This window comes from Castor canadensis, chromosome 8 (assembly GCF_047511655.1).
Source record: "Castor canadensis chromosome 8, mCasCan1.hap1v2, whole genome shotgun sequence".
NCBI classification, from domain to species: domain Eukaryota; kingdom Metazoa; phylum Chordata; class Mammalia; order Rodentia; family Castoridae; genus Castor; species Castor canadensis.
The window spans coordinates 140,232,254-140,257,895 of NC_133393.1; the positions used below are offsets into that span (position 1 = coordinate 140,232,254).

A 25,642-nucleotide genomic window follows, 5' to 3' on the forward strand; every position below is an offset into this window, starting at 1 on the left:
AGTACATGCATCCCACTCTGACGCCTGCCTCTAGTTCTCTACTGGTCCTGAATTCGGAGGACAATCAAGAATGATACAAAGTCCTCTGCACCCTGTGACCACAAGGCTGCTGAAGAGAAATACAAAGGAGGAAGGGGCCAGAAATCTGAGGCCAGGGAAGAAGCTACCAGGATTTGGGAGCTTGCCCTGGGCCTTATCATCCAAGGCTCCCTGAGTGCCTGGCCATGGCTGCTTCTGGCCTGCCCTCCCAGAACCTTTCTCCATCATTTATCATCTCTCTCATATGAACAAGGATCTCACCCAGACCAATCCCAATCAACACTGAACCACATTCGTCCCTCCCATTCTAGAGAAAATCTACTTCTCCTGGGCCCACCCCTTCTCCAGCTCTGCTCCCCTTCAAGGCATAGCCTGTAAAACAAGTCTCAGGCATTTGAAATCTATTTTAAAATATTACAGTCTGTGTTAATTAGCCATATCTTTAAAGTGAAACTGTGCACTCCAGGAGGGTAGTTTAACATGGGAGAAGACTAATCAGAGGCCTATGCCAGAGGGTGACCCCCCTCCCCGCCCAGGCTCTCAGCCATCTTGGAAGCAGGGTTGTCCATCAGTGTAATCAGCTCTGCATAAGCAGAACACAGATTGGCTACGTTACAATACAGGGGCCCCCCACCCTTGCTTGAGCAGGGCAGTATAACCTGGCCTTGCCAAGAAGCAGGCCAAATCCAACTATCATTCCATACTGCCATCTGCCTCTGGGCTTCCTAAGGGGTTTTCCTTTTTAAATGGTGCGTGGGGAAGGGTGGGGGGAGCAAAAGAAGAGCAATTTTGTGACACACGAAAATGAAAGGAAACTCATACTTCAGCATTCATCTTTAAAGTGCACTGGGGTACAGCTACCACGTTCACTCACACAGTACCCATGGCTGCTTTTGTGCTACAAATGCAGAATCGAGTGATTATGATACAGCAGGTCCACACACTTACAGCATTTACTACTGGCCTTGCAGAACTTTGTCTGCCCAGAGTCTCAACGTGGCCTCTGCCTACCCCCCAGGGAAAGTCTACTGACGGCAGCATGGCCGCCATTAACACCAATCATTTTGGATGCACTATCAAAACATTCTTTATAGTCACTTTTCTAAAAACTCAAATAATATACTTCTAGTTAATTTATCATTTCGTCCAAATGACACTCTGCTGCCTGGCCCCCCACCCAGCAAACCCAATCTCAGAGAACAAATTTTTCCTCTCAATAAATAATGTACTATGTGCTCTGCAAGTCGTCTCTGAGGAGTATTCTAGAAACACGGAGCGATGGAGAAATGTGTAACATCCCAGGCGAACATCGAGGGTGGGGGGCAGAGGGAAGGGCAGTAAGGAGCAACGTGCATTTGGATAGTTTTAAATGATCAGTTACACTCCTCTCCATCCCTGAGCATCCAACCTGACAGAGCGCTCTGAGGAGGCAACGCAACCCAGAGGTTGAGACTCAAAGCCCAACACCACCCCTCACTGGAAAAAGTGATTTTCTCCTCTGGATTCTGTTTCTTCTCCTGTAACATCTGGGTGATGCTCTCAGCACCTGCTCCAAAAGATGTGAGGATGAAATGAGCACAAACTCTAATGTTTAGAGCAAAGTCCTCATTCCATTACTACATGCCTTCATCCTGTTGATCACTGGCCCTAGAAAGTTACTTATCTCTCTGCCTCGGTTTTCTCGCCTGTGAAATGGGGGTGGCAATGTAAATGGAAATTCTCTCTTCTTACTTCCCTAACCCTTAGCTTTGTATAATTAATAAAAAGTCACAGAGCTATGTTCAATGTTTTCATTCTCTAACACACACATTCCTTAACCAACAAACTCTTTTTTTACAGTTCAAACAAGAAAACAAAACCTGTTTCCAAAGCTAAAACACAGTCATGTCATCTACACACAAGGTTCTGTCTGTTTATCTGACCAGCTGTCGTGGTCACAGAAAGAATAAAACTAAGGCCAGTACAGTCCCCGCTCCTTATCTGCAGGGCGCACGTTCCCTGAAACAGCAATGGATGCCTGAAACCAGATATACTAAACCCTGTGTCCACTATGTTTTTTTTATATATACAGCTATGACAAAGATTAATTTATAAATTAGGCACAATAAGAAATTAACAATAATAAAATAGAACAATTACAAAAAGATACTACAGAAGTATCCTGGAAAGGTTATTTAAAATTTCTGAATTATTTCTATTAATTTCCACTTAATATTTTCAGACTGCAGCTGAGCACAGTTAGCTAACAGAAAGAGAAAGTTCAAATAAGACTACTTTAAAGTCTTCGGCTTGACTCGAGATTTCTACTCCAGCAAGCATTTTAGTGTAGTGCTCCAGCCTGCACTTGGGCATCACAAGGCCTGGGAACAAGTCTGGCTCCATTGTTTTGATCTTAGACATGTTACTAACTTCTCAAAACCCGTTTCTTTATTCTAAAATGGAGAAATTGCTCCTACGTGCAATCAGGTACTGGATCACATGCATAGTGTGAGCACTTGGCACAAAGCCTGGCACATAGAGTGTGCCATTAGTATTGTGTGACGCAGGCAGACCTCGGCTACATTAACCCAGAATTGATGCCTGATATTTTTAGAAAACCATCTCACAGGCTCACATAGTAAAAGAACAAAATAAGCCCTCATCGGAGAAGAGCCAAGAACCAGTATGGCCGGAGCACACTGGAAGCCAGGCCCAGAGGACGTGTGGGGCTCCACGCTGGGAGTGTGAGCCTGGGTGGGAAGCCTGGCCCACCTCTCCTGCAGCTCTGCAGGAGCCACCATGGGCAGCAGGCCATAGGGCAGAGCCCACAGGTGTGTCAGCCAAGAGTGCTGTCCTGGAGCTAAAGAGTCTGATGGCAGCCAGCAAGCTGGACCAAGGAGAAAGCAGGGGCTTGTGAAAGTGGGCAGCGGGGAGGCCCTGCAGGGGTCACAGCTGCAACGCAGGGGTACCTTCCCTGGTTCAGGAAGTGCCTGATGAAAAGGACATTCCTTACTAATTGCCTGAAACTGGCTGCACATCCTAAAGAAAGAAGTGTCGGCCACTGAGCCAGGAAGCGGGTGTTTTTTCCAAACTCACAAAGAGGCTGCATCTAAGAACCTTGACTCTTGCCAGGAAGCACCAGGCCTAGCCTGACATAGTTACTCCAGGGACCTTTTACTTTACAAATGACAAAAATGAGATCTAGAGTGGAGAAGTCCCACAGCAAAATAAAGGCAGAAGCAGGATGGGAGCCCAACAACGGCAGAGCTCCTAAAATCATCCCCACCCCATAGGACAGAGGATGGCATGACTGAGTGTGGACAAAAGGACCCAATTTCCACCAAAAGAGGAACGTAAACAACACTTACATTTGCACAGGCCAGAAAAGACTCTCCAAACAGCTTTGGTAGCCATTTTTAAAGGTTCCTTCAGGGCAAGTAGCAAGCTGCTTTTATAGGCAAAATCACCCTTGGTTATTCTACAGTTTACTAAGAAGACTTAAACCTTATACTTTACAACTGTAAGTAAACAGAAAACACGTGAAATCATATTGACCACTGGCTTAAAGAAAAAGTGAGAGAGAAAAACATCCCAAACCTGCATCTGCTCCAATAGCCCAGTCAGGGTCTGCAGCCAGGTCATGGTTTGGATGTATGACTCCGTGTTCATGATTTTGAGCTCAGACCGCAGCTCAGGGATGATGGCACCAGTCCGCCAGCCATGCTTCAGGGTCAAATCCTGATTGCAAAGGTCACAGAAAGTCAATATTAGACTCCTCAGAGATCCATTTCATGACTTGTCCCAGATAGGAGACACATTCATTTTATTACTTTTTAATTATAATGGTTAGTTATTAACCAAGCTGAATTCAATGAATTATACTTAATTAAAACTAATTTGGCTCTAGGCTTTGACCACTTCACCCTAAGAAAGCTTCTGTTCTGGGAATAATTGCTGTGAATCACATCTCCTATAAAAACACAGTGTTTGGAAATCATTAACCAGGATCTGGGGAATAGGGGAACTATTGAGGTCAGGGGCAGAGACACCACCAAAAATCCTTGAATCCTCATTCAAGCCAGATGAGGTGCTGCCTGCCTGTAATTCTAGAACTCCGGAGGTAGGGGCAAGAGGATCAGGAGTAGAGGCCACATAGTAAGTTCTAGATCAGCCTGCACTATACAAGCAAGACTGTCTCTCAAAAATCCAAAGACTAGAAATATAACTCAGTGGTAAAGAACTTATCTATAGATCCCAGGCACAGTAAAACAAAACAACCCAAGTCCTCATTCAAGACCTTTATTTAAAAACTCTGGGGAAGTCCTCTGGGTTATGAAGAATCACAGAACTTCACACTTGGAATGTTCATAACATAAGCACATATAATGACAATTTTCACTCCACATATTGTAATTCCCTGACGTGACAACAGGCCAGAATATTTAAGATCAGCATTGTCCTGGAAAATCTAAGATATGCAGTCACAGTACTAAATGGCCATTCTTTTTCTCATTTGGCAAATACTTACCAAGAACTATTTTGTCAGGTCCTGTTCTAAATTCTGAGAATAAAGCAATGAATGAAAACTGACAAATCCCTGCCTTCATGGAAAATACAGACAATAAATAAGTAAACATACAATGGCAGGTAATGAGAAATATAAGGGATAAAGATCAAACAGAATAAAGGGAAAAGAGCAGGGGACAAGGATGCCATCATTTTACAAAGGTATTTAGGGAGAGCCACCTAATAAAGGGGCATTTGAGCAGAAATCTTAAGGGAAGAAGGGCAAAGGTACACAAATATGAGAGAAGAGACATTCTGATTGGTAGAACAGCAAGTACGAAGGCCCTGAGATAGCATGCTGAGGGGAGGTAATAAGAAGCCACAATACAGAAACCTAGAATAGAGCAGGAGAGGGGGCAGAGGCAGGAGGAGTGTTCAGAGAAGTGAGTTGGGGGAAGAAAAGATCAGAGGGGAACTGTAGGAACATAGACCTTTACTATGAAGGAGAAAGGAATACAGGGTTTTTAAGGAGAGAAATGGTACTCTGGCTACTCACATAAGCTCAAATCCCTACTCTGTGAGCCCTAAGGTTCCCTCCCTCTTCACTGGCTCAATTCCTTTAAGCCTTTCAATATGTTGCTTATTCCTAGAACATGAAAACCCACCACACATTCTTTTAAATATTCCCTGTGGTAGCAAATTTTTGAAGGTGGGTTGTAGTTCTAAAACTAAGTAAAAGTCATTTGAAACATCCCAAAGATTTGAGTACATAATAATGAACTAATAATAATAATAATAATAATAATAATAATAATAATAATAATAAATTTTTCTGTGCCTTGAGCTGGCTCTCAAAACTGGAGCATCCAAGTGTGTTTTTGGTTTTTTTTTTTAAAGCAGCAACACAGAAAGTATCTGACCATCCAGAGGACTGCTCAGGGGTAATGACTACTCTGACATACTGATTAATAAGCTGGGCTCATTGCTTTGTAATAGTGGTTTTCAAACTTCAGTGTGAGATCCAACTCTAAGCTTCCTACAGAAAACCCACTTTAAATCTAGATGCACACATAAGTGGAAAAGTGGGTAACATAAGAAGGAAGAAGACAATGCATGTTTGGAAAAAGATATTTTATGAAAATACAATCAAAAGAGAATAGGAGCTACACTAATATCATCTAAAATAGACTTTAGGTCAAAAACTGTTATAAGAGACCAAGAACAACTTACAGGATAACAGATCAATTCACCAAGAAGGACATAACTAGTATAAAGATGCACCAAACATCAGAGTTTCAAAAGATATGAAGCCAATGCAAGATATAAAGACAGAAATAAGACTCCTCTATAATACTAGAAAGAGATTTCAATAACTCACTTTCTATGCTGTCTAACACAGACAGAGACTAGTCAGAAAACAGAAGCCCTGAGCAACACTACAGATCGTGTGGACCTAATACAAATACAGAGCATTCCACCCTGAACAGTGAAATACATATTCTCTCAAGGGCACATGGGACATCCTACAGGACAGACTAGACATTAGGCCTCAAAACAAATGTTAATAAATTTTACAAGATCAAAATCATACCAAGTGTCTTTTCTGATCACGGTGAAATGAAACTAGAAATCAGAAGCATAAGAAAACTGGAAACTTCGGAGATATGGGAAAGTAAACATCATACTCTCAAACAAAAGGTCAAAGAAGAAATTGTAGTGAAATTAAAAAATACTTTGAGACAAACAAAAATGCAAACACAACATACCTATACTTACGAGATGCAGCAAAAAACAGTGCTAAGAGGGAAATTTGTAGCTATAACATTTACATTCAAAAAAAAAAAAAAAAGAAAGAAATCAACAATCTAACTTTATACCTTAAGGAACTAGAAAAAGAAATTAACCCAAAAGCTAGCAGAAGGAAGGAAATAAAGATTACAGCAAAGAAAAATAAAATAAGAGTAGAAAACAACAAAGAATATCAACAAAAAGCAAGAGCTGATTTCTAAAACATCAACAAAATTGACAAACCTGTAGCTTGACTAAAAGAACAAGAACCTTTGAATTGCTAAAATCAGAAATTCAAGCGGTGACAGAACTATCAATTCTACAGATGAAGTAGAAAATCTTAGAACTATAAGTAGCAAGGAGATGAAATCAGTAATCAAAAACCTCCCAATGGAAATTCCAAGATCAGATAACCTCACTCGTGAATTCTACCAAATATTTTAAGAAAAATTAACACCAATTTTTCTCAGTCTTCCAAAAATTGAAGAGAAGAGAGTATTTGCTCATTCTATGAAACCAATTCTGAGGCCCTGACAACAGACTTCAGCATGGAGTGCAGGCTAAGTACGGGTGTCAGGCGTCACCCCAGAGCTTGTGATCTGGCAGGTCGGGGGTGAGGCCTGGGAACGCACAGTTCTCACAGTTGCCAAGATGATGATGATGATGATGTTTCCAGAGGACCCGAAGGAAGAACCACTGATTATGGACACTCCTCATAACACCAAGTGCTATGTGCGTGCACTGTTCCCTTGCAGAGGGAACTCCAGGACTCAAGGGAAGCAAGCAGTTACCTGACCAGAGCCCACACCTTACTTACAAGAAGCAGGTGCCTGTGGTGCCACATCACTCAGCTGGGTATTCTGGGAGTGCTGCTCTAATAGCACTTTGTATTTCTGCTTTATTAATCACTATGACTGCATGATCTTACTGCACTCTGCTACAAATGAACACATTAGGAATGTACCCAAAGTCACACAGCTGGAACACAACAGAGTTAGTCTACTCATTCAGGACCCAATTCCTGACCGCAGACCTTGACCCACAGGGCAGGTGGGTGTGCTCATACTAGGTATGTGCTGAGGTCACCTAGAAAGAATATTACTACCTAGGTGCTGGGATCTATCCTTCTACCTTCACCACCACCAGGAAGTCTGATTTCATTTAGACCTGGGTGGGGCTCAGGCACATGGACTCTGAAAATGCATCCAAACAGTCTTACTGCACAGGACTGTCTCATTACGCTTATGGTTTAAGTTCACTGCATAAAATGGCAGTCAGACACAAGAAGGACGTACAGATGTATACATAAAGCCAGACCAGTGTGGGCTAAAAGACTCAGAGACAGACTCAACGACAATGATGGAGTTGGTAGGAAGCCATGTCTCACTCTGTTACCTCCGTGACACTGGGAAAACATGCCAGGTGTGACGTGGGATCACTTAACAAACAGAAACTCATTCCACCCACAAGACACCAAGCATGGCAATGGATCTGAACTCAGTCTTGTCCAAGTATAAATCAAACCTTCATTCCAGTCCTGTGACGCTCCTCTGATCATCCCAAGGGTAAGAAAAGCTACTGCACACAGTAGCTGCTTCCTGGAAACACTAGCTTTCCTGACTGATGTCTATGAGCTTTGATGTGACACATTTGTGTTTTCTCACAAATTGACAAAAGGAGAGGGAAAGAACACTGCCAGTTACTGCTTATCACTATTTAAATGGAAAGGTTTTTCTAATCAATTCTTTGAGTAAATTTCTAATTTCCACCATTTCCAAAAAATTTATCTTTTTTTCATGACTGATCTATCCTGATGTATAAAAAGGAAGTATTTAAAAATGTGGACTGTCTCTGGTTTTTAGGAAAGCATAAAAATGGCCTTATATAGAAAAAAAATTCCATAATACGTGGAACTAACATATCTGTCCCCCAATAAAGAAAGGAGAAAAGGGCTCCTCACCGCCAGGTCACTGTAGATATGGTCACCAAAATATAACACTTTAGATCCTCTCCATCCAGTAAGCTTTAGAAATTCATATAAGTTGCCCTGTAATAAAAGAAAAATATAGATTTTACATCATGTGATAGAAACAGTCCAAAACATTTTTCCAACTTCTAAAAAAAAATTTAAATACCAAAATGTAAAGATAAAAGCACTTTCATTGGAAATTTTTCACACCCTCTTCCCAGGACATACAGACTTTTTGAAAATGTTCCATATTGCCTACACTCCATTTTAACTATTTTTTTACACTTAACATGCTGTGACCATCTTTCAATATCAATAAATATTAATCTCACTCTAAATGTGAAGCTGAAAAGCCCCATGACTTCTTTTACCAATGGCCTGAAGATGGACATTTATGTTGGGATCCATTTTGCAAGTTACTTCATGATAAACATTCTTGTTGCAAGGTTTTATTAGATCCATCTTAATTTTCTTAGGCTAACTTGCTAGAATCAAATGGTAGTGTTAAATCTTAATTTTTCAAGGCCTACAAAATATACTCATTGCCAAATCTAGCAGGCTGTTACACACCCACTAAGAATTATTGGTATTAAAAGAAAAATAAACAACATCAATAACATAAAGATGATCACCAATTCAATTGTGTATTCAAACACTTGACAGTCTTATGACACCAAAATATGTTAAGACTGTACAAAAAACCTTATCTCATCAGGAAATTCTAACTTGGGTAAATGACATGCCAGGATTAATGCTCCTTTAAGAGAAATTCCCAAAGCTCATCTTAAATTTTGTATACTTTTTAGGCAAATGCTTTACATTGCTTTAAAAAACTGGTCAACCTGGTGTTATTTTAGATACTGACAGGTCAAAAATCTAATGATTTTAGAGGAAGGTTGGCCACCACGGTAGACACAGTGGATTCAGGGGAAGAGACTGTGCCTAGCACAAGGAAGTCTCAGTGACTGTCCACTGTGACCATAAAGCAAAGCAACACGAAGGACAAACTGGTCAAGAGATACCTGCTTGTAAATCTGGCCTTTCTGCAACTTGTGGATTTTATCCCAGAGTAAGACACCTTTCTCATTCACCTTTCGGAAAGGTCTAACAACAGAAAGGGGAGACATTACAACACATGATAAGAGTACAGGCTATCTGTCCCCTGAAAGACACCCATTACTTCCTGACAACCAGAAGGAGTTCCCTCCACTAACCTAAAAAAAGCCCTGACCCCAGAACTCATGCCCCTGGCCTAGGTTAATACATTCCACATTAAGCAGACCCCACCATCTACAGACGGTTCACCCCCCAAAAAAAAAAAAATTCCAGAAAACCCCACTATACTGTCTCTGTCCCTCTTAAAAATTCCCGAAGGCTCTGAAAAGCCCTGCATTAAATGAACTTTCTTAGCTCAGATTTCCTGAAGCTACTCAACCATCCAGAAAACCTGCTTCATAAGGAAAGCTCATGGAAACCCTGCCTAGACACTTACTCAACCGAAATTTGACCACATACTAGAAGACTGCTTTGTGCATACTGATTTATTTCGTTTCCCCCTAATATCATGAGCAACTTCTCATGTGAGGACATAGTCTTGAGTACACTGTTTTTACAGCAGTAAAACATGCCCACTGCTGTTTTTCTCCCCAAATACATCATTTTTAATGGCTGCATAACATCCCCTCCCATGGATGTTCCAAACTAACTAGTCATCTGCTGTCGGGCTTTTATAGAAAACACAGGATGGCTGGGAGTGTGGCTCAAGTGGCAGAGCACCTGACTCACAAGTGCGAAGCTCTGAGTTCAAGCCCCAGAACTACATAAATAAACAAACAAACAAATAATAACAGAAGCATAAATACAGATGGAGAGTCACTCAGCTCTTATTCCAGGCATCTAGAATGAAAGGCAAAATAAATGGTGCAGTGAAGGAGGGGAGAGCCAGGCTGAACCCATCCCCCCACCCAGGAAGAATCAGGACCCTGCCCCTCTGCTGTCTATAAACCTGTTGGAAGAGAGGGGGTCCTTGGCAAAGGGATCCTGACCTCAGCCAGGAATCTAAGGACAAATGTATAGCAACAAAGCCAATGTTTGAGGCTGCTTCTTCTAGTTTTCCTTTCATTCTCTTGAATCATGCCCACATTTTTCAGTCTCTATAGATGGTACTTTGGGATTGCCTCTTCTTCTAGGACTCAGGGTGACACTTAAAAAACTAGAACTTGGTGAGCTAGGCATGGTGGTGCATACCTATAATCCCAGATACTTGGGAGGGAGAGGCAGGAAGATCATGAGTTTCAGGTTATCCTGGCCAAAAGGTAATGAGACCCTGTCTCAAAAAAAAAAACACACACACAAAATAAAAGGGCTAGAGGTGTGGCTCAAACAGTAGAGCACTTGCCTAGCTTGCATGCGGTCCTGGGTTCAGTTCTCAGTGGCACAAAAAAAAAGAAAGAAAGAAACTGTAGTTGGTGCAGTGCACTCAGCACTAACTACTACAGGGCAGCATGTTCAGATGCTTTAAATCACTCACAGAGAGACAGGCCACCTGGTCACCAACTGTAGACGAGGTACAAGTGTTTCAACACCAGGCCACTATATAAACAGGAGTTATTTTTAGAACCGTAGAGCAGGAACCTTTAGGGGTGGGGAGCAACTAGTCTGGCCCCAGATTAAAAGATATTTTAGGACTGCTGACCTCCACCCACTAAAACTAACAGCACAGGCCAGTCACTGTTAAAACACAAAACTTCCCCTCCCTCCCAGAGCTATGTGGCAGGAAGACACTATATAAGACAGCAGAAATTTGTCCCACTTGATGCAAAGTCCTGTTGCAAAAATGTTTTGTAAACCTCCCCATGTAATGAATACATCCTGATAAAAAATTTATTTTAAAATGTTATGTAAAATCAAAGTGCAATTTTAAATGCACAAGAGGTATCCATCAGGTGGTCTCTTACTAGTTTTCTTTTTTGTTTGTTTGTATGAGACTCGTTACGTAGCCCAGGCTGGCCTCAAACTTGTGGTCCAAGTGCTAGGATTATAGACATGTGTCACCATGCCCAACACTGATATAGTTTCCTTATGCTTCACAATGTGTCTATGGCATTTTCTATGTGATATTAAGTTTTGATTTTTCATTACTGTCAGTCATTTTCTTAAAGCCTGACTCACAGGTCTGAGGAGCCCAAGGTGAACTGAGAACCATTTCAATGTGCAAGCTGTCTGCTATGTGCTAATTCCAGGGTCCCTACAATTACTTGCTAGAAGGATTACAAATCAAAAGTGATCATATCAGCTATTCGGGATTTTGCAACTGGACTTCACCAAGGCCTGCTCCAAGAAAGGAAATGGAGTCCCCTAGCAAGATGGACACTCACCTCCGCTTATCATTAAAGAAGTTTGGCTTCTCAGCCTGAACTATAACCACATCAAACAGGTCCCTCCAGTCTTTCCCAACGATATACCGCATCCCTTTGTCCCTAGAACAACAAGTCAGCTAGGTTAGTTGAACATTAAAGGATTGAACTACTTTTGCAACTAGTTCTCTTCAACTGCTAAAGTAAACGGCCCAGAAGAAGCAAGCCAGACACCAGCAAGGAGACTGAGAACGACTTACACGAAGCTACTGGGGCTGTTGGTGATAAGAAACATCTTCTTGCCATGGTCAGCCAGTTTGGCCAATACTGCGCGGGTCTGCTCAGCATAACAGATGTACTTTTCTAAGAGCAAGAGAAAAATTCCCACACAGATTCAGCATGAAATCAATCACTCTGTGGGTCCTTACTAAATAGGCCATCTGGGCCCAGCACTGTTCTAGAAACAGTAGAGGGGGGAAAGTCTTAAGGAAATTTGGTTCAGGTTGGTGTGTGGGCACCCAGTGCATCAGAAACAAAGCCCTGGGGAGAACTATGGTGCCACTGCCAGCTCCTCTCCTTTTGCGTTGGAGAGATGTCAAGTTCTGAGACAGAGAGAAGACATCTGTGATGGCAGCATCCAGGTCCTTACACAGCACATCAGAGAGGTGCAGGCAGCCCCGCTCAGCCCTTGGGATGCAAAGTACAAAGCCTGTGCGGTGGCACAACAAGTGGATACTGATGAGTACATACCAATATCTGCTTCGATCGCTCTGTACATTATTCCTTTGATGTGGACGTCTCGAATTGAATCCTGTCCAAAGACAGGTTTTCATCAGCTGAAAGAGGAATGAAACTAGCAAAGCACCAGTCCAAATAAAACAGCGCTACTGCAAGCTTCCGCCTCTGAAGTCTGCCAATCCAAACACTACACAAAGTCTAAACTGGTCCATTTATCACAGGGGGCCCCCAAAACTTCCACAGTGACAATCACAGGTTCTAATACAATTTTCCAAAGGCTCACCTGCTAGAGGTACTTTGCCTGAGTCCTGTATGATAAACAATCGTTTATACGCACTGTCATAAGCAACACCAGGGGATCTAAACAAGGTGAGCCCCTGCTCTCTGCATCTTTGCACCCTTCCTTCCCAGCCCTGGACAACAGCAGTGATCCTGCACCTGAATGTGAGACAGAGGGAGACAGGCAACAGTGTCCTCCATCTCTCCATACTACCACCAATAGGGCAAGACACTGTCCAGGACCCTGGCACCAGGCAGAGACATGGTCTAAAAGACATGGTCCAACTGGCAGACCCAGGAACAGATGGAGGAAGAGGGGCAGGTTAACCTTTTGTAATCTCAAGGGTGTGGCAACCTGACGAAGTGTCAACACAGAGCCCCACTCGAAGTGGGCTCTACATAGGCCTCTGCATAGATGGCACCCTGGAGGTCTATGGAAACTTTCTGGTAAGAGAAGCAGGAGACTAGGCTCAGGAACAACTGTACCTAAGTGTCAGACTGCCAGGAGGAGATTTCTGTCAAGAGCAGACACAATCTCAACTTCAGTTACCTTTCACCACAAGTCTGCTTCATTTTAAACAAGCAACAGAAGGCAATGGTTAAATGCAGGCCAGGCTGCCCAGCTTAAAATCTAGGCTCTGCTACCTATTGACTATGTGACCCTGGACAGGTTACTCAACCTCTCTGTGCCTCAATGTCCTTATCTGTAAAATAGGGTGATGATAAGAATAATATCTACATCCAGGCATTATGGTGAGGATTTAGTGAGTTAATATGTAGAAAGCACTCAGCACAGGACCTGGATAAGCTCTACAGAAGTCTTTGCTATTAGAGGCAGTGATATCTGTAGTAAAGTGAACTCTTAAATAAACACGTCTCCTTGTGAATGCAAAGAGCTGCCATGAGCAATTTATAAAGATGAAGTGCCTGTGCGCAAAAAGGAAACTAGAAACTGAGAACTTCAGTTTAGCTCAAGTAATACCACGCTGATGAGAACTCTAATTCACCCTTTACCACCCAAAATCTAGGATGTGAACAGTCAAAATTTTATATTAGTCATAAACAGACTAAAAATACTTTAGTATGTAAATATATATCATTTAAAAACATAAATGTTCTGAGTAAATATATATTACATAAAAATATGTCTTGTATACTCTTACGTATATCAAATAAATAAACACATTTTAAGTATTTAAGTATTTGTTAAGTATACAGCATAACAAATGTATATAACCACATAACCATGTGGCTCTGAATATGGATTTATTTCTAAATATTGTGTACACAGGCCTCGAAAGGATTCTATCTGTCCATATCCCTCCACTGAGATTTCTGGCCTGGCTTCTGCAGGGCCTCAGAGAGCCATGCGGAACCTTATGAGCAAGAGAAAAAGGTGCCCTACTAGCCAGTCTCCCTCCTTCTCCTATAACCGGACCATCTTTATGGGGTACAGTGTGCACCAAAACATCACGCTGCACCCCATAAAAATGTATAATTATATTCTAGCAACTAAGACCTAAGTGTTTAAAAAGGTCCCCTCTGGGCAATGGGGGATATGGTACACCATATCTCCATATAAGGAGACACTCTCCCTGTGGGTGCAGGCTAAATCCTGGACCAGGTACTCTGGCCTTTGCATCAGAAAGGACTAAAAATCTAGACAGCAGTGTGAGCCCCATCCTGGTAGTACACAAACTGACAGTTTTCCAATTCTCCTGATACAGCAACATATTTGTTAGGACTTTTGGGGTTAAAGTCCAAGGAAAGGTAATCCCCTGGGAGAGAACTATTCAAACCCCCACTCAGACAGAAGGCTGCAGTCTGCTGCCTCCTCGATCCCCCACCACACAACCTTGACATCTTTGTACAGGTGCACAGGCTCATAGTCAATGCTGTTCTTCAGGAAGTGCTCGTTCACACAGGACAGCAGGGTCATCTCAGGCAGGGAGAAGATATCCATGAACTGCTTCATGGTGTTCCCGTGAGAACTCTGCAGATGGAGAGGGAGGCTTTAGAAACAGAGGCCCACCTCCTCACAGTGCACGGGGCAGCATTAGATCCCTCTCCAGCTAAAGAGGGAGATAATAGTGAGTTTACCTTGCTCTTGCCTTCACAGCAGAGCTGATGCCTCACTCTAGAATAACTGGGACAAGACCGACCCCCTTCCCTCCCCGCCTCTCTTCTCCCTTTTCCTCCCTCCCTACTCTCCCTGCACTTAGTCCTACTTCCTGCTCCCTCTCTGGAAGGAAGACCACAAAAGTCAGAGAAGCAGAGGCTTCCCTTCCAGCAAAGGCAGCCAGGAGGCTGACAACCTCTAGGGTAGCCACTGCCACTGCACAGACAGCCGTAGTGACTTCACCCAGCCCCTAGTGACTTCACCCAGCCCCTGGAAGCGTGGTGGCAAACGGGATAGGCACAAGGAGGTAGAGAGTGCCTCTGCCAGGTAGGAGAAAGGGGTTCAGGAGAATCATGAAGGAGCCAGGAGTGACTCTTAACACACTAACCAGTCTCTCCACATCCAATCTCAGGTTTCCCCATAAGTTCCACATGATCAGCAGGTGAGTGCAGTAGTTCAAGTTCCTACAACTTGGGGGCCATGTTTCAAAAACGTTATGGTTTTGCTATGAAGTGTCCCCCCAAAGGCTCATGTGTTGAAGGCTTGGTTCCCAGCTGGTGGCGCTATAAAGAGATTGAACCAAGAGGGCTCTAACTTTGTCAAGGGATTAATTCTCTGCTGCGTCAAAACTGAATGGACTATTAGAAGTCTAGTTGGAAGAACCTTCCTGGTCTCTCTCATTAGCTATCTCTCTCTCTTTCTCTCTCCCTCCCTCTCTCTCTCTCTCTGTCTCTGCTCTCCACAACCTTCTACCGTGATGCTCTGCCTCCCCATGGCAGTGGAGCCAAGTGACCATGGACTGAAACCTCTGAACCCATGTGCCACGATCAATCTTTCCTCATGTCAGTTGTTTCCCCAGATTCTTTATCACAGAGCTGAAACTGACTAGAGAGGAGGAGAATCCTGGCTGTCTCAATAGAGAAAGAGCGTCTCATCACCTTTCCATAGAAGTCGCTCATCTGCTCCAAGGGCACGTGGGACCCCTCGTACATTTCAATGACTTCATCATCAGGGACGACACTGAGGCCTCTGGAAAAGTCAGACAGGGCTGGTAAAGGCTCCACTGGAGAGAGAAATGACCTTCAGACCTCCGTCCACTGCCAGGATTTTTCAACTGTTGGGGAACACTATTATGACCAGGAGCAGAAATGTGCCCAGTAACTGCTGCAAACACCAGATAAGACGTTCCTACTCTCCAACCATTGTCCTACTGGTAAATAACAAGAGTAGGAATAATAACAGCTAATACCACAGGACACCCACCCTATGCCAAATATGAAGTACCTGGGAAAGGCGCTATTCAGTATTCTTCCCAATTCCCAGATGGGGCAGCTGGGGCACAGGACGGTCACCAACCTTAGCCAAGGTTACTAAAGCAGAAAGTGGTGGATCAGGACGAGAACCAGGCTCTCCATGACTCTAGGGCCCAAGCTCTTTAACCACTGAAGTTCACAGTTTCCTAAGGGCTGGCTTTAGGGCAGGGCTTGTCTTTTCTATATTTTTGTTGCCATCACACTCATTCTTCTGATCTCTGACACTGTTCCCTAAGATGGGTGCTGAAGCGTAAAAAGTCATTTATGAGGTTCAGTGGACAAAACCCATGACATGAGCAGGAATCTTGGTGACACCACCTCAGAGGGAAGGACCCCAAATGCTATGTGACACTGAAGACAAAGGAACACCACCACTCGCCTGCCTTGGGATCTGCAGGTAACTCCAGTTCCCCCACCTGCAGGGAAAATAGCGAATTCTAGGCCTGCATTTCACACCATCCTCTGCCAACAGAGACATGACAGGTGCCACAGGCTCACCTGGACTCATTCCTCCAGCCTTCTCCAGAGGAGACAGCACTAGAGAAACAGAACCAAGGACCACGAAACTGCAGAATGACTAGCCCAGGGGACGCCATGCTGCACCACAGCAGGAGCAAGAGGAACTCAACAGGAGCTTCCTTACTTAGACAAATGCGCTGCTTAACATCAACCGCCCTCAACACTAAATCACACACACAATGCACCATATGCTTTCACATGTAATGTTAAAGAAAATGCCACTTCAACCTCTCTCTTCATCTCTATATTGTGGTTCAAGTGAATTCACTGACACTTTGCTTCTCATCCTGATTGACTTGTTTTCCTCTGAAAACAAAAGAAGCACTATACTGCTTTTAGATTTTTGCCCCAGCAATCAGGTAAGACCTGGGTGCCAAACCAGATCGTTCTTGACAGTAACCTTGAGAAATGGCTCTTGCTAAGTAGCAGCAGGAAGGTGTCCACGGCACAATGGCTCTACCACCACAAGGAAAACAGAACAGGAGGGGATCCTAATGCTGACATTGAGTGCCCTGTTCAGCCGCTCTGAAGGCCTGGCCCTGTCCTTAAGAGGGGCTGCGTCCTTAAGGTGCAAGTGGCAAATATCAGCTCAAAAGCAATGCTGAAGCCCATGCGCTGCAATCAGCTGAGTTCCCTGCTCCCCTGCCTCCCCCCCCAACACACACTCGGGCTGCTCCCACAGATGGAGACCCAGCTAGAACGCAGTGACTGCTTGGCTGTGTTTGAATGCTGTAGCTAAACCGGCGCTGAAATCGAAATAAAACCTTTACCCAGCCTGTGTTGGGTATGAGAAATATGGAGTTAAGACGACAGGTCTGAACTCATCTACCCAGGATTCAAATCCCAGCCCTGTCAATCACTAGGGTATCACTCGACAGGTCATTTACCCTCTTAGGGCCTCAAAGTCTCATTCTTGAAACGGGGAACAACAGTGCCTACCTCCTGACATTACTGGAAGATTAAATGAGCTTCTGCACACAGACTGGCTAGTACAGGGTAAACACCACAAAGGTTTGCTGTGCGACTGTGATGGGAATGGTCCTAGCTTTTCACAAGGTTCTGAGGAAGACCCAAAATGTGGGGGGCCCCTCTCCTCCTCTGACCAGCACACTCCCTACCTGGACCCACAAAAAAAACTCAACACAGTATAGGAGCCAAGACCTGCAGCAGGTCTCAGGAACAAGGGACTCTTTCTTCCACCACTCTCTTTCATGACCTCTTGAGGGGTGAGGCCATGAAGTGACAGTTTTGCGCACCTATGGTACTTGTTCTAAACCTGCTTCCTCTTCACACCAGGCCACCCATGAGGCAGGCGATGGACATGTACCCATTTTACAGAGGAGGAAACCAAGGCTTCCAGAGGACCAAGAGTTTGCTAAACACACACACATGTGAGCAGCAGGGCTGTGGGTCACACCAGGAAGTGAATATGACACACTCCTGCTTCTTCAAGAGCTCAGCTCACACCCACTCTGCTCTGATGGCAGAGAACTTGCTAGACCCTAGATCTGAATGCTTGCTCCCTGTCAACACCTCAGCTGGCTCCTCCTGCAGGGCTCTGTCCCTACTCCTTACATGATAGACAGTTTACGCGTAAGCAGAAGGAACAAGACAAGAAGTCACAAGGGAGGCATGGGTCATGGAGGGAAGGCCCCTGTCAGGATGAGAGGTAAGGAGAGGTCTCCCCACAAGCTGGGAAGGGTGGGATTCAGGACACAGAGAGGAAAGAGAAGTGCTTCCTGGTAGAAGGTCACAGGTGCAAGCGCCAAGCAGAAAGAAAGGGGAATTCAGAGGAAAAGAGCCCTTGGGCAGTTTCCCCCACCGGCATCCATGCCCTCTTCCTCAGGTTGGGTCAGGATCAAGCACGTGACCCGAGACAGTCCAATGAAATTCAGTCCTGAGCCTGGCAGAATCGTGGGAAGCTCTCTTCTCCTGTAGAGCTGCAGCTGGGGGAATGTGAACTGGTACTGCCAGGGTCACAGCAGGAAATAGCCTGCCTGAGAGACGGCCAAGCCAGAGAGGCAGAGAACCCTGCCCATATCAATTTCACCCCGGGGAGCCAGCCACACCTGCAACGTCCCTGAACTGCACAATGCATAAGATAAAGTTTGGCTAAACCAGTATGAATTGGATCTTGGTCACTTGCAACCAAGAGTAAAAGACGCATGGAGGAAGAGGAAGCTAAGGGTTTGAAGCAGGCTGACTCAGTACCTAATGTAAAGTCTGGACTTTGCTCTGCAGACAGGAGCCCGTGGGGGTCAGGGCTTAGACAAAGGCACACAATCAAAAGAGCTGGTGAGACTTTTCATAAACATGGACAAAGGACAAACCTTCACTTCTGTACCACTCTTCTCACCACTGCTACAGTAATTTGGGGCAAACAGCAGGAGCTATTAGTAAAGGAGTGAATGTAGGAATGAATGAATAAGCATGCATTTAAGTGGCTTAATGAAAGAGAAATTAGATTATGTTACCAGGTGTGGCAGTACATGCCCATAATCCCAGCACCCAGGAAGCTAAGGCAAGAGGATCATGGATTAGAGACCAGCCTGGGCTACAAAGCGAGACCTTGTCTCAAAAAAACAAATATACACTCACAAAACCAACAACAGCAGCAAAGAACACCCCACAGAGCTGGGCGGTGGCTCACGCCCACAATCCTAGCTACTCAGGAGGCAGAGATCAGGAGGATCAAGGTTCGAAGCCAGCCCCAGGCAATTAATTCCGTGAGATCCTATCTCGAAAATACCTAACATAAAAAAGGCTGGTGGAGTGGCTCAAGGTAAAGGCCCTGAGTTCAAGCCCCAGTACTGCCAAAAAAAAAAAAAAAAAAAAAAAAAAAAACCCCCACAGAATGTTGGTTTTTGGTACCACCATCTTTAGGACCCTACATATCCAGAGGTTCCAGATCACTCAGCTCTGTCACACCGTGACCTGCACAGGCTGCAGGAGCCAGGAAGAGGACCAGGAACACTTCGGATGCTGGAAATGTACTCAGTGACTTTTCAGAATGTGCCTGTGAACCTCACCTGGAAGAGTGGGACTTGCTGGGTCCTTCCCAGAGGAATCTCTGCTGAGATGTAAGGCTGGAAGCCTCAAGGACCCATCCTCTGAATAAAATGGAACAACCAGACCCTGGGAGGTCAGTCCAAAAGTACAAGAAAGTCAAGTGGTAGACTCTGTGAGCATAAAGGTACTCAATGTGGGGAAACATCAAACATATTCCATGTAATGTAAAAAAGAAATAAAAAGCTAATTGTGGCTGAAGTGGTAGGGTGCCTGCCTAGTAAGCACAGGCCCTGAGTTCAAACCCCAGTACTGCCAAAAAAAAAAAAAAAAAGGTAAAAGGTAAGTCTTAGCTGGGCACAGTGGCTCCTGCCTTTAATCCTAGCTACCCAGGAGGTAGAGACTGGAAGGACTGTGGCTCGAGGGCAATTTAGGCAAAAAATTAGCAAGATCTTATCTCAACCAATAGAATATTGGGTGCGTGGTGTGCACCTGTAATCCCATCTATGCTGAAGCCTAAATAGAAGATCTCAATCCAGGCTGCCCCACACATAAAAGTGAGACCCTATTCAAAAACTAGCTAAAACAAAAAGGGCTGGGGGCATGGCTCAAATAGTAGGAAAAAAAAGGAGTATGTTAAATGAAGTAGCAACCTTAAACTTAAAAGTCTGCTGGGAGTGGTACAATCTTTCTGGAGGTCAATTAAGTCATTTTTAAAAGCCTTAAAATGAATAAATATGTTCATCCAACAATTTTACACCTATTAATTTTTCCTAAAATGAGACAAGTACACAAAAACATATAATTATATTTAATGTTACTTACAAAATAAATGGAAATATTGTTTTTAATAGTACAAATTAAATAGATTCACTACCAAAAAAACACAAATAAATAAAAGATCTGCTGAAGGCCTCTGCTTGGTCCTCAGACATTCACAAAAACCATACCACATGGTGGCCAAGAGCACAGACTCTGGAGCCACACTGCCTAGGTATGAATTCTAGCCCAGGCTTTTTTGTTTTTTTCTCCTAAGTGACGTTGGACAAGTTACTCACGTCTCTGGAACTAATAATAATGCCTATCTCACAGGAACATTTGAGGATCAAATGGGTTTACTAAAATAAACCTTTGCCCATAGCAAGACACAGTATTTGTTAGCCACTATTCATTACTACTAACATTATTATCTCCACATTTCTTCTCCCTCCTAAAACACTCAAGATGTCAGTGAAAGAGTCAAAGAAAAAGAAAGCAAAGACAGGCAGGACATTTCAGTATGACACAAACAATATATGCAAAGGAGACATCTAAATTACTAACCCTAAGAACAGAGATATGCAAGGGGACACGGATAAGAAGACCTGATTAACCACCAGAGGCTTGGTGCTGGAAGGCACAAGGATAGTGCTGCAGGATGCGCTCCAGCAAAATGAGGGAGTAAAGCCAGAAAAAGGAAGAGGGAGAAATGAGAGGGAAAGTGGCAAAGGGAAGTCCCAAAATAAGCAACCAGACTGGATCCGCATAAGGGGGGCAGTCAATTTTTTAAAAACAGAAAAACAAATGGTAGATTATCAAAAACATTTAAGTACTGGAAAAGAAACACGTATTTGACATGTGATAGGACACTTAGAAAAAAAGAAACAGGGACACCTGTACGGAAAACAAAGCATGCAAAGAATGAGGCTATTAAAGCTAAGAAAAACCAAACACTGTAGAAGGAATAAAATAATCACAGTGCACTACTTGGCTTAAAAGTGAATGAGGTTCGGCACAAAGTTGAAAGTGTGGTTTTTAGTTTTGTGAATGGGTGATCACAAAAAGCATTTTAAAAAGTTGGCAAACGCTGAAACACACTGTGGTATGAAGCGAGTTGCATATCCATAGCACTGAAGTGTCAGTTTCCATTCCTGGGCTGAGATTTTTTTCCTGTGGTTGTATTGTTCTGATCTCATGTACACCAGAGTAATTGATTTTTTTGTTTTATTTTCTCGTGGAGTCAACATCAAATAAAAAAAAATTAAAAAAAAAAAAAGAGTGAATGAGGTAAGACTTGCAAAGTCATAATGGACATAATGGTTGACTTAAAAAAACAAATACTAACATCTTAATGAGTATAGATGACTGAGACTGAGCAGGTGGGAGGCTCCAGAAAGTTAAATCCTCAACCCCCACAGCAGGGATAATGTCCACAACCAGTGAGTTAGGAAGGACAATTATGAGCACATTATCACATTTATTTATGTGCGTTTGCGTGCGTGTATAAAAAAAAACCCAAAGGAGTCTGATGTGCCTGGGTAGGGAGAGGGAACACAGGGCTGTGGCTGCTCTCTAGGATACCTATGTGTGTGTTTTGCTTTGATTTAAATAGACAAATCTCACAAAGAATTTGGGAGAGAAGAATCTAAAATGGGCAGACTTTTTTAAAGGTTTGTGACATGATCCTCAAAGCAAATCACATTCCTGAATACCCTCCCAATTAGAATTGGAAAAGATAAAAACGTAAAATCCTCCATTTCATTTTTTATTTATTGTGGTACTGGGGTTTGAACTCAGGGCCTTGCATTTTGTAGACGGGTGCTCAACCCCATGAGTCATGCTTCCAGCCCTAAAAAAACACTCTGAGAACCACCCATTTTAAAAGTTACAAAGACTTCTTGCTGAGCAAGTACTTCTGTGAATTCTAATAAGCAGGACACTGCTCTCCCTTCCCCCAAGCAACGCACACTTCCTCCCCAGGAACCTCAGTTCCCTGGTCCCAGAGGCCTCCAGAGAGCCACTCCTCCCCCAGAGTCCCCCCAGGGTTTCCCATGGCCTGAAAAGGTTCCACCATTGCTTGTGTCACACTGGGCTGCAAGTCCTTCACTTGTGTGGCTTTTTCCCCTCCACTCCACTCCCAGCTCCTTGAGGGCATCCCTGGAGCCAAGCCCTCAGCACCAGGATGTGCTTCCTCCTGAATGAGTGAGCGAGTGAGTGAAGGAACTACAGGCCACACACTGCAGCTCTCCTCACCCCTGACACCCAAAACCACCGCCAGGTGATTACCTTTATCTCTTCCTGCTCTTACCTGTAGACTGTTCCCAGCTGGATGTAATGAAAAGCATCAATCTTCATCAATATTGCCTTTAAAAACATAAACACATGCACATACAAATAATGCACAACACTTTACATAGGGAACGAGCAATCCAGGTGTCTAATAAATCCTATCAGCCTTAGTTGTCCTGACAAGAAGCACACTGTTCCTAGAAGTCTTGCTTGTTAAAGTGCTTTACAAAAACTGCTGGGAAAACTGGTTAGCAGTCTGCAAAAAACTGAAACTAGATCCATGTTTATCACCCTAAACCAATATTAACTCAAAACGGATCAAGGACCTTAATATCAGACCCCAAACTCTAAAGTTGGTACAGGAAGGAGTAGGAAATACTTTGGAACTAATAGGTATAGGCAAAGACTTTCTCAGTGGAACCCCAGCAGCTCAGCAACTAAGAGATAGCATAGACAAATGGGACTTCATAAAACTAAAAAGCTTCTGCTCAAAAGAAATGGTCTCTAAACTAAAGAGAACACCCACAGAGTGGGAGAAAATATTTGCCACCTACACATCAGACAAAGGACTAATAACCAGAATATATAGGGAATGCAAAAAACTAAACTCTCCCAAAATTAATGAACCAATAAAGAAATGGGCAAGTGAACTAAACAGAACTTTCTCAAAAGAAGAAATTCAAATGGCCAAAAAACACATGAAGAAATGTTTACTATCTCTAGCCATAAAGGAAATGCAAATTAAACCAAAGATTCCACCTCACCCCTGTTAGAATAGCCATCATTAGCAACACCACTAACAACAGCTGTTGGCGAGGATGTGGGGAAAAAGGAACCCTTTTACACTGCTGGTGGGAATGTAAACTAGTACAACCACTCTGGAGAAAAATTTGGAGGCTTCTTAAAAATCTAAACATACATCTACCATATGATCCAGCAATAACACTCTTGGGGATATACCCAAGAGAATGTGACACAGGTTACTCCAGAGACACTTGCACACCCATGTTTACTGCAGTACTATTCACAATAGCCAAGTTATGGAAACAGCCAAGATGCCCCACCACTGACGAATGGATTAAGAAAATGTGGTATCTATGCACAATGGAATTCTATGCAGCCATGAAGAAGAATGAAATGTTATCATTCGCTGGTAAATGGATGGAACATCATTCTGAGTGAAGTTAACCTGGCCCAAAAGACCAAAAATCATATGTTCTCCCTCATATGTGGACATTAGATCAAGGGCAAACACAACAAGGGGATTGGACTTTGAGCACATGATAAAGCGAGAGCACACAAGGGAGGTATGAGGATAGGTTAGATACCCAAAAAACTAGATAGCATTTGTTGCCTCCATTGCAGAGAAACTAATGCAGATACTTTAAAGTGACAGAGGCCAATAGGAGAAGGGGACCAGGAACTAGAGAAAAGGTTAGTTTGAGAAGAATTAATTTAGAAGGTAACACACATGCACAGGAAAGCAATGCAAGTCATCTCCCTGTATAGCTATCCTTATTTCAACTAGCAAAAACCCTTGGTCCTAGAGATAAGGGCAAAACAGTTTCTGCTGGGTATTGAGGGGGTGGGGGGAAGAGGGAGGGGGCGGGGTGGGTTGTAAGGGAGGGGGTGGGTGCAGGGAAGAGAAATGACCCAAGCATTGTATGCACATATGAATAATAAAAAAATTAATTAACTAATTAATTTAAAAAAACCCTTGGTCCTTCCTATTATTGCTTGTAGTCTCTCTTCAACAACATTAGAGATAAGGGCAAAATAGTTTCTGCCTGATAGCGAGGGGGTAGAGGAGGAGGGGGAGGGGGTGGGGGGAAGAGGGAAGAAATGACCCAAACATTGTATGCATACATGAATAAAAGAAAAAAAAAAAGAAAATGGCCAATCGGCAAAAGAAAAAAGGAAAGCAAAATGGTAGCTGGCTCCTCCCAACACTAAAACTGACTACTACTGGCAAGAAACACACTTCCAAAAAGCTGGGTGTGTTCAGTCTTTTCTTCCTTCCAAGAGGTTTCATCCAAACAGATTTGGATACTTTGGTTCTGCAGACCCAAACGACATTATTTTAAAATGAATTAACCTCATCAGCAAACAACAGCACCACAAGTACCATTTTATTAGGCACAGTTTTATCACCAAACACCAAGAAACTGTAAAAAACACAAGACTTACCCGCTGTACGTCATAGTGCAGTCCACGAATGGCAAAGTTTGGGTCATACTCATACTTTCTGATTTCCACAGGATACTGGGAGAGAAGAAAAGAGCAGGTTTTAACAAATGGTGTACCAAACTCTGGCCCTTGTGCAAATGCTTAGGGAGCAGATGCATTTTGGTGGGAAGGTGGGATCTATGGGGACAAACTGAGGCAGGCTACACTTAGGGAAAGTTCAAGCCTCTTAGAACATATATGACTTAATGTTGTGTTTCAGGTTGAACATCCTTCTCTTTCTCTGAGCCTTCTTTTCAATTGCAAGTGTGTACAGGTTGTTCACACCCTGGTGCAGGGACAGCTCAAACCACCTCCACCTGGTCCACGCCCCTCCCCACTCATCGATTATTGACGGTTAGGAATCATCAGGTCCTTCCCTTCCTGTTGCTTAGTGTAGGTTTGAAAAGCACCTGGAAAGAGAAAGACTCTCTGCTTCCCTCTTACTTGGCCCACCATGGCCTTTGTAATGCCTTCCCTTAATCTTTAATAAACTCCGTTACCTTCCTTATCACACCCACAAGTCCTGCCTGGATGCTTCCACGTGCGACACAAAGAGTTTGGAAATCTTCTGATCAGAGACTGCACCCGTGAACAGCTTGTCCCTCTGCTTCCCTGGCCACAGAGCCCTCCATCCTGTCCCAGGTCCTATTTCACTGTCCAAGCACAAGTCAGGCCTCATTTCCTTACCCCACCTTCTCTCATCTTAACTCTGTCCTCCCCTGCCCTCTCTTCCCAGTGCCCCTAGACTCTGAAACTC

General features: G+C 43.6%; 1 protein-coding gene across 3 annotated transcripts in view; it reads right to left on the reverse strand.

Moving 5' to 3' along the window:
• Nt5dc3 (5'-nucleotidase domain containing 3) overlaps positions 1-25,642 on the reverse strand; it is a 77,899-nt gene that overhangs the window by 8,342 nt on the left and 43,915 nt on the right. For all 3 annotated transcript variants that reach the window (XM_074084260.1, XM_074084261.1, XM_020152405.2), the window contains 10 exons: positions 24,847-24,921; positions 22,679-22,734; positions 15,712-15,802; positions 14,510-14,647; positions 12,388-12,448; positions 11,898-12,000; positions 11,659-11,760; positions 9,304-9,385; positions 8,273-8,359; positions 3,616-3,756 (listed from right to left, as the gene is read on the reverse strand). In XM_074084260.1, the coding sequence (XP_073940361.1) occupies positions 3,616-3,756; positions 8,273-8,359; positions 9,304-9,385; positions 11,659-11,760; positions 11,898-12,000; positions 12,388-12,448; positions 14,510-14,647; positions 15,712-15,802; positions 22,679-22,734; positions 24,847-24,921 (936 nt within the window). The remainder of the gene's footprint in view (positions 1-3,615; positions 3,757-8,272; positions 8,360-9,303; positions 9,386-11,658; positions 11,761-11,897; positions 12,001-12,387; positions 12,449-14,509; positions 14,648-15,711; positions 15,803-22,678; positions 22,735-24,846; positions 24,922-25,642) is intronic.